We start from the raw sequence: 14,265 nt of genomic DNA on the forward strand, positions 1-14,265 counted from the left end.
GCCATCGCTGTGGTAGTGATTAGATTGGCAAACATTCCTTTCTGTCTGTTTGTCTGTCCTTGTCTTATTCAGTGTGGCGGACAACAGAAGCTCAGAGCTGCGTTTGCTCCGGGCAACCATTTGTTTTGTTTACTGTGGCAGTTATCGGAAAGCTCAGAGCTGCTGTCGCTCTGAGCAACCTTACTCCCTTTCACTAGTCTACTGCTCCTGCTGTGACCTGTGTTGTCTCCTCAACACGTGCATCCAGCACAATTTCCTGATATCATCCAGTAATGTGTATCTTGTTTAGTGGGCTCTGGTAGTACTCTTGTCTTCCCGGCCTCAGTCTCTATACCTTGCAAGCTGAAGTCCTGCGGGGTCACCGTAGTCGGGTAGGCGTACTGGTCTCCTGTTCACGCGGGGGCTTGGCGTATAGGTGAAGAGCGTGGCATTAGATTGGGGTATAAGGACTGAAGGAAGACGAAAGATCTGCCAGATCTTACACCCCCATACATGCTATTGTCACCAAAATTGCTACATGTTAAAGTGAATGGGAACTGCATATTTTTAAAAAAGAAGCAAATACTTACCTAAGGAGAGGGAAGGCTCTGGATCGTATAGAGCCTTCCGTCTCCTCTCTTGGTGCTCTCTATCCTGTGCTGGCTCCTCCCCCTCCCCTCGTTTCAAACCCCCACGAAAGGGTATTTGGAAGTCTTCGGGAGCTGTGTCCTCCTGAAGACGTGTGGCTCCATACTGCACAGGCGTGAGCGTGCAAGAGAGCGTGCTTGCGCAGGCGCAGTACAGGGCCGCCCTTCTTCAGGAGCACTCAGGCTCCCTGAAGACTTCTGAAGCCTCCTTCGGCCGGGTAAAGCAGTATTTGTCTAATTTAGTCAAATACTACTACCGGGCGAGCCAGCACTGGAACGAGGGGACCAGGAAAGGAGCAGGAAGGCTCTATAGTATATGACCCAGAGCCTTCCCTCTCCTTGGGTAAGTATCTGTGTCATTTTTTTTAAATGCGGTTCCCATTCACTTTAAGGAGAATAGTGGTTACAAGTTAAAAAAAAGTTTTCCAAAAGAACTTGTAGTTTTTGAGAAAATAGATTTTAAAAATGCTAAAAATGGTTTTTAAACTGTCATTTTCCTTAGTTCAAAACAACATTTTCCCTTTGAATTTTTGAAATCGATTTTCTAAAAAAACAACAAGGTCTTTTTGAAAAAATGTTTTGACTTGTACCCACTATTCTCCGTAACATACGCAGCAATTTTAGTGACAATAGCATGTATGGGGACTTTGCTATTCACCTCTAAAGTCCGCACAAAATTATGCAAATTTACGCAGGATTACACAAAATCAATTGGTTAAACGTTTAAAGACTTTTGTTTGCAACTTTAATTAAAAGCTTTGATAACTGTTCTTTATATCTCTTTGTAGTCTAGCCCTTTAAAGTCATAAGGGGCCCATACACCTAACGATTTTCCCGCCGATATACAGCCATTTCGATCACAGTGATCGAAACGGCTGTGAAATCGCCGCACACACCGCTGACAGAACGATCGATTTCTGTCCGAAATCGATCGTTCCCCGTCGATTCCCGTCGACCCATCCGTGCGGAAGATTTTTCTCGGTCGCCGGCGGGTCGGGAGTGTGTCGTTAGCGGCGTTTGAATGCCCGACGACCAACGCAATACAGCGGTAATACATTACCTGCTCCAGCCGGCGAGAGTCCCCTGGTCTTCTTCTCCGCTTCGGGCTCCAGACCGTTTCTTCTCCGCTTCGTGCTCCAGAGCTACACAGAACTTCCTGTCCCGGCAGGAAGTTTAAACAGTAGAGCGCCCTCTACTGTTTAAATTTCCCCTGGACAGGAAGTTCAGTGAGCGGAGCGGAGATGAAGACAGCGGGGACTTGCGCCGGCCGGAACAGGTAATGTATGAGGCGGGGGGGGGGGGGGGGAGGTCAGCAGCAGCGGCAGCTACACAGATTGTGATCTGTTTCATGCTGAAATCGATTCACAATCTGTTTGCAGTAAAGGTAGCCATACGATCCCTCTCTGATCAGATTCGATCAGAGAGGGATCTATCTGTTGGTCGAATCTGATGGCAAATCGACCATTGTATGGCCACCTTAAAGTTCTTAGCAGTGGCGTAGCAATAGGGGTTGCAGAGGTCTTGACCGCACTTGGGCCAGAGGGGCCCCATAAGGCCATCCCTCAACTGCAGTAATAACTCTTTATTGGTCCTGTGCTGGTAATGATCACTATTATAGATGCTTTGAATAGTAGTGATCATTAACAAGCTGTTCCCCATCCCTGTCCTGCACCTCTGACACTGTGTTGTCTTTGGCAGGTTTTGGTGCGTCGTATCAATTGTCATGTATAGAGCGCGAGGGGGGGGGGGGGGGGGGATGTAAAACTAGCATCAGAGCTCATAGCTCCTTAGCTACGCCACTGGTTCTTAGTACGGTGTTCCATTCTACCTTTGCAGTAGTATTGTAGTACATACAAGTCACCTTTAGAGGGCGCTCACACACAGCATATTGCTAGAGCATGATCTATTAAAATTTCAAAACATGGATACACCCCTAAACTTTGAAAAAAAATGGTAAATTAATGCAGCAGATGGGTGAAATTTGTGAGCAAACTAGATTGCCACTACGGTGCTGCTGCTCGAGTGTTGCAGAGATATCCTCAGGTGAACTTCAGTCTATCTACTTAGAGTTAACAAAAAACCTGAACATTCACCAGATGCGTTCCCTGTATAGCTTTGGCACATTTCCTGTAAGCGTCTGAAGCGTTTACCGCAGACTGGTTAGTAAAAGAGCCAAAGAAAAAAAGCTGCGAGCTATAGAAACATATGTCTACTGTTGTACAGGACCATGTAGTGCCATTGGTCCTGGGGGGGCGGCAAGCCCATGGATTAAGCCCCTCCCCGAACGAAAGCCCCACCCCAAATGGAGCCCTATGCATAGCAGTAGCCATAGCAGTTGCTATAGGGCCCTGTAATAGAGGGGGCCCAGTGGTTACTAAAATTTTCACCATTAACTTTCTTCACCCTCTGACTTTGTCTCATTGCCCATGAACTATGTGCAGTGTTTATTGCATAAGAATGTAAATTGCTCGATCAACTCCTATCCATAGGGTAGGGGCAGATGGCATTGCTTAAAGAGGAACTTAATCCTAAATAAACATACTGTCATTAAGTTACATTAGTTATGTTAATTAAATAGATAGGTAATATAATCTCTTACCCACCCTGTTTTAAAAGAACAGGCAAATGTTTGTGATTTCATGAGGGCAGCCATTTTCTTTGGTTGAAAGAAGGCGACAGAAAGCATGAGACACAGTTCCACTGTCCTGTGTCCTGATCACCCCTCCCAGCTGCTAGGCAACAAGGACAACAACATCAGAAATCCCATAATGCTTTGCACAGCATCAGGGGGAAAATGCCTGGGCAGTTTTCTTTGATGGGGCGGAGCTTAGCTTCTGTGCAGCTAAAAATGAGGCTTGGGTAAGAAAAACAAAGTTCCGATGTTGTGAATTTGTTAAAGGAACACCAAGCCTTTTCAGTGCTACTGAGTAGATTTTTAGTCTGGCTTCACTTTAAGAGTGCCTACATCTAAGGGCCCCATGAAAGTTTTGCTATCGGGCCCCATGATCTCTAGCTACGCCACTGCCTATGCCCAAACGGAGCCCCACCTCCCACGGGTATTTGATTATCCCCCCAATAGAGCCCACCCCAAAAAGGAATCCCACCTGCCACAGGTGTTTAATTATCTGCTTCTGCTGGGTGACACAGGACTTCTTGCCTGGGGTGACAGAAAGGCCAGAAACAGCCCTGACTGGCTAGAGAAGATGTGTCCGGGCATAGACAGGGCATCTGGCAGTTCAAGTCACCGTGTTTCATAAAAGGATCATTGGCATGGTTCAGGGGTTGGAAAAGGTTTGTGCTACTAACTGCTCTGCTCAGCTTTGTAGGCCTAAAAAAACAGTTTTTTTGGGAGAGGATTGGGGGGGGGATTAGATGGGACTTGTCTAATACACCTCTTGGGGATCACATGCTAATTTCTGTCCCATGGACCTTGGCGTGGAGAGAGTTCAAGAGGTAGACAGCAGAGTGGGGGGGGGGGTGCTAGTGTGGAGTCACTCTGTGTTCTCTGTCCAAGCAGCATTCTCTCCCTCTCCTGTATCACAGCAGTGCTCTGCCTGCCCCCTCTATTACAGCAGCAGTCACTCTGCGTTCCATGTCCAATCAGCATTCTCTCCATCTCCTGTGTCACAGCAGTGCTCTTCCTGCCCCCCTCTATTACAGCAGCGGTCACTCTGCGTTCCATGTTCAAGCAGCATTCTCTCCGTCTCCTGTATCACAGCAGTGCTCTGTCTGCCCCCTCTATTACAGCAGCAGTCACTCTGCGTTCCATGTCCAAGCAGCATTCTCTCCGTCTCCTGTATCACAGCAGTGCTCTGTCTGCCCCCTCTATTACAGCAGCAGTCACTCTGCGTTCCATGTCCAAGCAGCATTCTCTCCGTCTCCTGTATCACAGCAGTGCTCTGTCTGCCCCCTCTATTACAGCAGCAGTCACTCTGCGTTCTATGTCCAAGCAGCATTCTCTCCATCTCCTGTATCACAGCAGTGCTCTGCCTGCCCCCTCTATTACAGCAGCAGTCACTCTGTGTTTTCTGTCCAAGCAGCATTCTCTCCGTCTCCTTTATCACAGCAGTGCTCTGTCTGCCCCCCTCTATTACAGCAGCAGTCACTTTGTGTTTTCTGTCCAAGCAGCATTCTCTCCATCTCCTGTGTCACAGCAGTGCTCTGTCTGCCCCCCTCTATTACAGCAGCAGTCACTCTGCGTTCCATGTCCAAGCAGCATTCTCCCCGTCTCCTGTATCACAGCAGTGCTCTGCCTGCCCCCTCTATTACAGCAGCAGTCACTCTGCGTTCCATGTCCAAGCAGCATTCTCTCCGTCTCCTGTATCACAGCAGTGCTCTGCCTGCCCCCCTCTATTACAGCAGCAGTCACTCTGCGTTCCATGTCCAAGCAGAATTCTCTCCGTCTCCTGTATCACAGCAGTGCTCTGCCTGCCCCCTCTATTACAGCAGCAGTCACTCTGCGTTCCATGTCCAAGCAGCATTCTCTCCGTCTCCTGTATCACAGCAGTGCTCTGCCTGCCCCCCTCTATTACAGCAGCAGTCACTCTGCGTTCCATGTCCAAGCAGCATTCTCTCCGTCTCCTGTATCACAGCAGTGCTCTGTCTGCCCCCCTCTATTACAGGAGCAGTCACTCTGTGTTCCATGTCCAAGCAGCATTCTCTCCGTCTCCTGTATCACAGCAGTGCTCTTCCTGCCCCCCTCTATTACAGCAGCAGTCACTCTGCATTCCATGTTCAAGCAGCATTCTCTCCGTCTCCTGTATCACAGCAGTGCTCTGTCTGCCCCCCTCTATTACAGCAGCAGTCACTCTGCGTTCCATGTCCAAGCAGAATTCTCTCCGTCTCCTGTATCACAGCAGTGCTCTGTCTGCCCCCTCTATTACAGCAGCAGTCACTTTGTGTTTTCTGTCCAAGCAACATTCTGTGTCCTGTATTATCTGTCTTCAACAACAGTCACCGGGTCTATTGTGACATGCCAGTCTCTTGAAACAGGATAGGGTCAAAAATTAATTTACAAGTTGGTCCAAAAAAATCAATTTGCCTGTCATAGGTATGTGTTAGGGGCTCTTCTTTAGAGGCCCCTGGGAGAGACATAGGAGCCCGCCGTGCGTAAAGAGCCCTCGGTTAGAACCTCTGGCGGATTGTGTTATTCCCATGATGCCCGGGGCTGACATCTGAGCTGTCTCTTTGCTCTGCGTTACACAAGCAACAAAACTTCGAAACTGCATGAATGATTTCATCTCTCGAAAGTCACATCGCCGGCTGTCACCAGAAATCAAAGCAGAGTAGTTGATGATTAGGACAAGACTAGATCGCTTAGTGGTGTGAAAAAATAGATGCTGTTGTAGTTCGGCACTTGGGGCCTCCTTAAAGCTCTCAGCTTCGTCCCTCCTGGCATGACGCCCTTGTAAAGATTATTTCTAGTTGCAGCGCTTGTACACTTCCAAATAGAACTGGCTGCAGGTAGACTGTGGCGTCAACTCTTCAGAGAAGGGCTCACAGCGGACGGCACACAGAACCGTGCCATCTAGTGCAGAAATGTGCCAAGAATAGACAACGGAACAACCTGATAAAATTCTGAGCACTCTCGTAGTTTCTCCAGCTTGCAGGAGGCTCTGTAAAGACAAAGAATGGTTTGGACCTCGGAAAAAGCCTCTAGTAGAATATGAGTAAAACTACTAATAGTCTACTATTGTACTCTGGTCTTTCCCATAGTAAAATATTGATAAATGTTACCAGTATTTTACTATTGCTAAACCTTATTTTCATACAGAGCTCTTCTGATGCCTAACCCAAACTGCCACCCCACCCCTCCAACGATGTCTAGCATCCAGCCTAGCTGGTTGGATAGTGTACTGGTTAAGGGCTCTGCCTCTAACACAGGAAAGCTGGGTTTGAATCTCGGCTCTTCCTGTGCAGTAAATCAGCACCTATAGAGTAGGGAGTCCTTGGGCTAGACTTCCTAACACTGTTACTGCCTACTGAGCATGCCCTAATGGCTGCAGCTCTGGCGCATTGAGTCCACCAGGAGGAAAGCGCAGTATAAATGTTATTTATCTGTATGTTGTCTATTTGTCTAACCAATCCTCCCACTGATGCCCAACCCTAACTGTCCCCTTCCCCACTGATGCCTAGCCCTAAACAATTCCCCCACCAATGCCTAACTGCCTCCCTCAACGATGACTAACCCTAACCAATCTTCCAAGCTATACCTAATCCTAACCAACCCCCCACCAATGCCTAAACCTAACCTTACGCCCTCTCTCCCCACAATGCCTAACCCTAACACCCCACCACCACCACAAGAAACCCCCAATTACTGCACCTCATCATTTTAAAGGAAAAAAAAAATAAGACGGTAAGGAATTTAGGGAGCCCATATTTTAATTAAAGGACTTACGAGGCCAAAATGTCTAAAAAAGCAAAGTACCTGTAAGCTGTTTAAATGCACGGAGGACGCCGTCCGCGCCCTCCGTGCAGTTCCGCCGGGTCCCCTTCCTGAGATCGCCCCCCGCGCCGACCCCGACCCCCCAGGCCGGGTCGGGCTCTCGTGCCGCTCTCAATATGGCCGCTTCCATTGGCCGCGGCTGCGCAGTCCGCCTGGCCGCGAGTGCGGCTGCGCAGCTCTACGGCCAACCCCTCCGATCCACGCTACAGTGCGGCGTCCTCCGTGCATTTAAACAGCTTACAGGTACTTTGCTTTTTTTAGACATTTTGGCCTCGTAAGTCCTTTAACGTAAGCACCTATAAGGCGCCCAAATGTACTGCTGATATTGTGAACTTATAAAGGGGTATTTTGGAGTTTTTAACATCCTAATTGAGGATCAACCTCGTTTTAAACACTTTTTTAATATCTCACCTCCAGTGCTTCAAAAAATGTTGTACAACATAGTCCCCAATTATGCATTTGTGCCTCTCCAAAGGTCCAGGGGAGGGGTAACATGGTGACATCATCACGCTCTGCTAAGCTCCACAAGCCTACAAAGGGGCGTGCCAGAGACCAGGCTAAAGGGATATAAACAGCATTGTAAAAATAGCAGTCTCCAGGTTGTTAGAAACAAGCTAACAAACAGTTCTGGCGCCACACCCTGGCCTTTAACTGTTATATTGTATAATTATAACAATACTTTCTTTCTGTATTTACACCTTTTAGTGACCAGTTCTGACTACGATACAGCTGAGGCAACAGAAACCTCCTCGTACTTCAGCGCCCAGGGATATATGTCCAGGTAAGGCCTGCAACAAGAAGCTATGCACTAACACCTAGAAGGAGTGCTCCATTTTTGGAGTGTTTTTGTAAGAATATTTCCCAATAAATTACTTTATTCCTAAAATTAACTCTAATATTTAAGACCATTTTCCCAGGATGGTAGGTAAATCTGGATGAAGCCGTAAGAAACCTGAGGTGTGAGCCCTATGGAAGCTGCCATATTTATTTCCTTTTAAACAATACCATTTGCCTGGCAGCCCTGATGATCTTTCTGGTCAGTAGGGTCTAAACAAGCATGCAGTTAATTTCGTCACATTTGCCATAGACTTCTGATCTGCATGCATGTATGGCATGCATGTATGGCTTAAAGCATACATTTCAAACTCCAGCCTGCGAGCCAAATCTGGCCCTCAGAGCCATTCAATTTGTCCCCAAGTGGTTTCCCCACTCTGCATTATGTTTGGCCCACTCTAGACCACCAGGGAAGCTATATTGGAGGAGAAACCCCAGAACACCAGGGAAGCCATATGGGGGACGTAGGGGGAAAGCACTAAAAACTAGGAAACTGTATAGGGGAAGGAAGATCACTAGACACCAGGGAACTGTATAGGGGAGGAAGGGGATCATTATACACCTGGGAACTTTACAAGGGAGAAAGGTGGCCAGTAGACGTTGAGGTTGGCCCGCGACTTGGTCCCAGTGTACAATTTTGGCCCACTTTGTATTTGAGTTTGACACCCCTGGCTTAACGCATTAGAGGCAGGGGATCAGCAGGACAGCAAGACAAAGTGCATTATTTGAAGGGAAATAAACATGTCAACCTCGATACCCCTCTCACCTCAGGTTCCCTTTAAAGTGAACCAGAGACGAAGCACCCTCATGTATTTTACCATATAGATCAGTGGGGACATTAGAGAAAACACCTACCCTGCTCTCTGTTTCATCCTCCACTGCTCATGAGGGTGCTTTGTCTCTGGTTCACTTTAAACCTTCATTCATGAGAACTAAGATTTTACACCACCAATGAGTTAGAATGTATCAGTGAAGTGTTATACAGACTATTACTCCCATATCCGGTCAGGATTAATTACCATTTTGTCAGTCTCCACGGCCTGAAATTGAGATGTAATGTCTGTGAAATTGGGATGGAAACCAAATTAGAGTTGTTGATGAGATTCGAATTTTAGAAGTTATCGGTATCCTGTAAAAGATGGCGCCAGTGCTCGTTTTAATCACTGCTCAGGTTATTAATAACTTTAAAGAAATAAAAGGATATTACATCTTGGCTGAGGTAGAAAAGTTGCCAGAGGTTTCATTAATAATATACAGTTTTATTTTTTTAAAGTTTTTTGTGTTCTATAGAAGGTTCAGAAAGTTTTATACGTTTTGACTTAAACAAAAAAAATATATGATATAATGAATTGGTTGTGTACTATGAATAATTACTAGAAGATTAGCAGCAAAGAAAATATTCTCATACTTTTATTTTCAGGTATATAGCGTTTTTTCTAACATTGCATCATTCTATAATATGTGCAGATTACACAACACTCAGCATTCAAAATGATTCTTTCAGAGCAGTCTGTGAAGTAATGACCTCTCCTCTAGCAGAGAAAAAGTAAACAGTTCACTTACAGTTGAGATAATAAAAGTCAGATAACAGCCCTCTCCACGACTAACTTAAGGTGGCCATACACTGGTCGATTTGCCATCAGATTCGACCAACAGATAGATCCCTCTCTGATCGAATCTGATCAGAGAGGGATCGTATGGCTACCTTTACAGCAAACAGATTGTGAACCTATTTCAGCCTGAAACCGTTCACAATCTGTTGTGGTGGTGCTGCTGCTGCTGCCCCCGCCCGCCCGCATACATTACCTGCTCCGCCGGCGCGACTCCAGTCCTCCGGTCACCGCTGCTCTGTCTGCGCTCTGGTCTCCAGGTCCGGCAGAGCAGCGGTGACCGGGGGACTGGAGTCGCGCCGGCGGAGCAGGTAATGTATGCGGGCTCTATTGCATCGGTCGTCGGGCACTCGAACGCCGCTAGCGATCCACTCTTTACCCGCGGGCGATCGACGGTTATTTTCCGCACGGCGCGATCGACGGGATCGGACGAAATGGATCGAAATTCGGCGTGTAGCGTGAACGATTGGCAGCAGATTCGATCCCAGTGATCGAATCTGCTGTCGAAACGGGCGCAAATCGGGCCAGTGTATGGCCAGCTTTAGTCGGAGAGCTTAATGGCTTGTTTGCATAGAGATAACAACTGGAGTTTCTCAACTCTTCCTGTACTGGAAACAATTAGACTGATGTATCTGATCTTAATGTTTTATTTCTTAGCTGTACTACGCATACAAATCATAATATCATAATTTTTTTTCGCTTCAGTGTCTCTTTAAGTACTCCTTGATATTACAATTAACATTTTTTCCTAAATTATTTTACTGAAAAGAAATAAAAAATATCTCCTGAAAGAAAAATCTATTGAATAGAAGGCCATAGGGAGATAAATCATGAAATAAACAGATAAGGGCACAACTTTCTCTCCTAGGAGATACAGTAGGAGATACAGTAATTTTTCATCTTCTATTTAATATATCTTTTCAGCACTCTGCACTTGAAAAAGTACCAAAAAGTGGGTGAAAAAAGTACTATCAAAATTATTTTGAGCATTTTCGTATTTGCAGGTAGTTTAAAGGGTATTTTATTGACAAGTTTAAAAATATCACCTACGAGAACACTTAAGTGAAATAATTAATTGGGCCTTTTTCTCCTAAGTTTTCTCCTAAGAGATAATTTTTCAACTTAAAGAGGAACTGTCGTGAAAATCTTAAAATTTAAAACAAATACAAATAAGAAGTACATTTCTGCCAGAGTAAAATGAGCCATAAATTACTTTTTTCCTATGTTGCAGTCACTTATAGTAGGTAGTAAAAATCTGACATTATTGACAGAATTTGGGCTAGTCCATTTCTTCATGGGGGATTCACAGCATGGCCTTTATCTATCTATATATATATATATATATATATAAAATCGGATGTGTGTGTGTGTGTATATGCAGTGTGTATATGCAGTGTGTATATGCAGTGTGTATATGCAGCGTGTGTGTGTGTGTGTGTGTGTGTGTGTGTGTGTGTGTGTGTGTGTGTGTGTGCGTGCGTGCGTGCGTGCGTGCGTGTGCCGCGATCACTCAAAAACGGCTTGACCGATTTGAACGAAACTTGGTATACTGATCCCTTACTACCTGGGATGATATGTTCTGGGGGTCTCGCATCCCCCTGCACACCTGGGCGGAGCTACAAACAGCAAATCAGATTTCACCCATTCAAGACAATGGAAAAAATGTAAAAGGCTGCCATTCTCACAGTAATTGAGCCAGAGTCCCCACACTTGGCACAGTTGGTCACTTGGTGACCTAGGTTACTAATCCAGGAAAAGTGGGCGGAGCATAAAACAGCCAATCAAATTTCAGCCATTCATTTCAAATGGGAAAATGTAAACTGCAGCCATTCTTAGACTGTTAATGGCAGGGCTCTCAAACTTGCCACACTTGGCTACTGGGTGAATGAAATTAAGATTCAAGAAATTGGGTGGAGCCTACAACAGCCAATCTAAATTCACCTATTGATTTTCAAGGGGAATATTTAAACTGCTGCCATTCTTACACTGTTAATGGCAGAGGCTTTAAACTTGCTACAGTCGGTCATTGGGTGACTGGGGTTCAAATTCACTAAAGGGGCGGGGCCACAAACAGCCAATCAGATTTTCTTGGTGGATAAACTGCTTCCATTCACACATTTTTGATGCCAGGAACCTGAAAGCTCACAAACTTGGTCATTGGGTGTCTGTGTGTCAAGGTTACAAAAAGTGGGCGGAGCCAAAAACAAATTTCCCTGGGAAAATATAAACTGCAGCCATTCTTACACCGTTAATGGCAGGGTTCTCAAACGTTGCACAGTTAGTCACTGGGTGAATGAGATTAAGATTTTGGAAGGTGGGTGGAGCCTACAACAGCCAATAAAAATTCACTTTTTGATTTTCAAAGGGAATATTTAAGCTGCTACCATTCTCTTACACTATTAATAGCAGATGCCTCAAACCTGGTACAATTGGTCACTGGGTGACTAGGGTTCAAATTCAGAAAGGGGGCGGAGCCACAAATAGCCAGATTTGTTTATTTTTCAATGGGAATATACAAAGTATTGATACCAAGGACCCCAAAGCTGATAAACTGATAATTGAGTGACTGTATGTCAAGGTTAGAAAAAGTGGGCGGTGCCAACAACTAAATTTTTAACATGGCAGGGTTCACAAACTTTACACAATTGGCCACTGGGTGACTGGGATGAATATTCAGAAATGTGGGTGGAGCCTACAACCGCCAATCAAAATGTACCTATTGATTTTTAAGGGGAATATTCACATTGCTACCATTCTTACACTGTTAATGGCAGAGGCCTCAAACTTGATACAGTCAGTCATTGGGTGACTGGAGTCCAAATTCACTAAAGGGGGTGGAGCCACAAACAGCCAATCAGATTTGTTAGATTGATTTCAGCCATCCTGTTATTGGCAGGGTTCTCAAACTGGGTGGGTAGGTGACACAGTTGGTCACTGGATGACTGAGACTAATATTCAGGAAAGTGGGTGGAGCCTACAGCAGCCAATGAAAAATTCACCTTTTGATATTCAAGGGGAATATTTACATTGCTGCCATTCATGCGCTCTTAATGGCAGAGGCCTTAAATCTGCTACAGTCAGAGTCAGTCACTGGGAGACTGGGGTTTAAATTCTGAAGGGAGCGGGCCAAAAACAGACAATCAGATTTGTTTAATTTCAATGGTGAAATGCAACTTATTGATGCCAAGGACCCCAAAGCTCCTAAACTTGGTCATTGAGTGACTGTATGTTAAGGTTAGAAATAGTGGGCAGAGCCAAAAACAACTAACTTTTTACATTGGAAAATATAAACTGCAGCTTTTCTTACACTGTTAATGGCAGGGTTCTCAAACTTTGCACCGTTGGTCACTGGGTGACTAGGATTAATATTTGGAAAAGTAGGTGGAGCCTACAAGAGCCACTCAAAATTCACCTATTGATTTTCAAGGGAAATATTGAAACTGCAGTCATTCTTACACTATGGCAGAGGCCTCAAACCTGCTACAGTCGGTCGTTAAGTGTCTGGGGTTCAAATACAGTAAAGGGGTGGAGCCACAAACAGCCAGATTTCTTTGCTGGATAAACTGCTTCCATTAGCACAATTTTGATGCCAGGAACCCAAAGCTCACAAACTTGATCATTGAGTGACTGTGTGTCAAGGTTACAAAAAGTGGGAGTTAAAAACAGATTTTTCTGGGAAATTGTAAACTGCAGCCTTTCTTCACTGTTAATGGCAGGGTTCTCAAACTTAGCATAGCTGGTTACTGGGTGACTGGGATTAATATTCAGAAAAGTGGGTGGAGCCTAATAATGCCAATCAAAAATCACATTTCGCTTTTCAAGGAGAGTTTTAAAATTGCTGTCATTCTTGCACTGTTTATGGCAAAAGCCTCAAACCTGGTACAGTTGGTAATTGGGTCACTGGGGTTCAAATTCAGAAAAGGAGACAGAGCCACAAACAGTGAATCAGATTTGTTTCATTCCATGGGAAAATACAAATTATTGATGCCAAGGACCCGAAAGCTCACAAACTTGGTCATTGAGTGACTGTGTGTCCAGGTTACAAACAGTGGGTGGAGCCAAAAACAAATTTCACTGGGAAAATGTAAACTGCAGCCATTCTTACACTGTTTATGGCAGGGTTCCCAAACTTTGCCCAGATTAATATTCAGGGAGGTGGGTGGAGCCTATAATAGCCAAATTCACCAGTTGATTTTCAAATTGCTGCCATTTTTACACTGTTAATAGCAGAGGCCTCAAACCTGCTACAGTTGGTCATTGGGTGACTGGGGTTCAAATGCTGGAGAGGGGCGGAGTCACAAACAGCCTATCTGATTTGTTTCATTTCTATGGGAATATACAAATTATTGATGACAAGGACCCCAAAGCTCACAAACTTGGTCATTGAGTGTTTGTGCGTTAGGGTTAGAAAGTGGGCAGAGCCAACACCAGTGAAATGCATACACAGGCAATGCCGAGTCATCAGTGGGTGGAGACAAATACAAATTTCACTGGGAAAATATAAACTGCAGCCATTCTTACACTGTTAATGGCAGGGTTCTTAAACTTTGCACAGTTGGTCACTGGGTGACTTGGATTAATATTCAGAATAGTGGGTGGAGCCTACAAAAGTGAATCAAACTTCACCTATTGCTTTTCAAGGGAAATATTTAATTGCTGCTATTCTTGCAAAGCTCACAAACTTGGTCACTGAGTAATTGTGTGTTAGGATTAGAAAAAGTATGCAGAGCCAACACCAGCCAAATAC

General features: G+C 45.2%; 1 protein-coding gene across 16 annotated transcripts in view; it reads left to right on the forward strand.

Moving 5' to 3' along the window:
• The window catches only part of OBSCN (obscurin, cytoskeletal calmodulin and titin-interacting RhoGEF), a 511,999-nt gene that overhangs the window by 290,802 nt on the left and 206,932 nt on the right, over positions 1–14,265 (forward strand). For all 16 annotated transcript variants that reach the window (XM_068235137.1, XM_068235143.1, XM_068235140.1 and 13 more), the window contains one exon: positions 7,780–7,855. In XM_068235137.1, the coding sequence (XP_068091238.1) occupies positions 7,780–7,855 (76 nt within the window). The remainder of the gene's footprint in view (positions 1–7,779; positions 7,856–14,265) is intronic.

The sequence above is a fragment of the Hyperolius riggenbachi genome, chromosome 5, assembly GCF_040937935.1.
Source record: "Hyperolius riggenbachi isolate aHypRig1 chromosome 5, aHypRig1.pri, whole genome shotgun sequence".
Classification (NCBI taxonomy): domain Eukaryota; kingdom Metazoa; phylum Chordata; class Amphibia; order Anura; family Hyperoliidae; genus Hyperolius; species Hyperolius riggenbachi.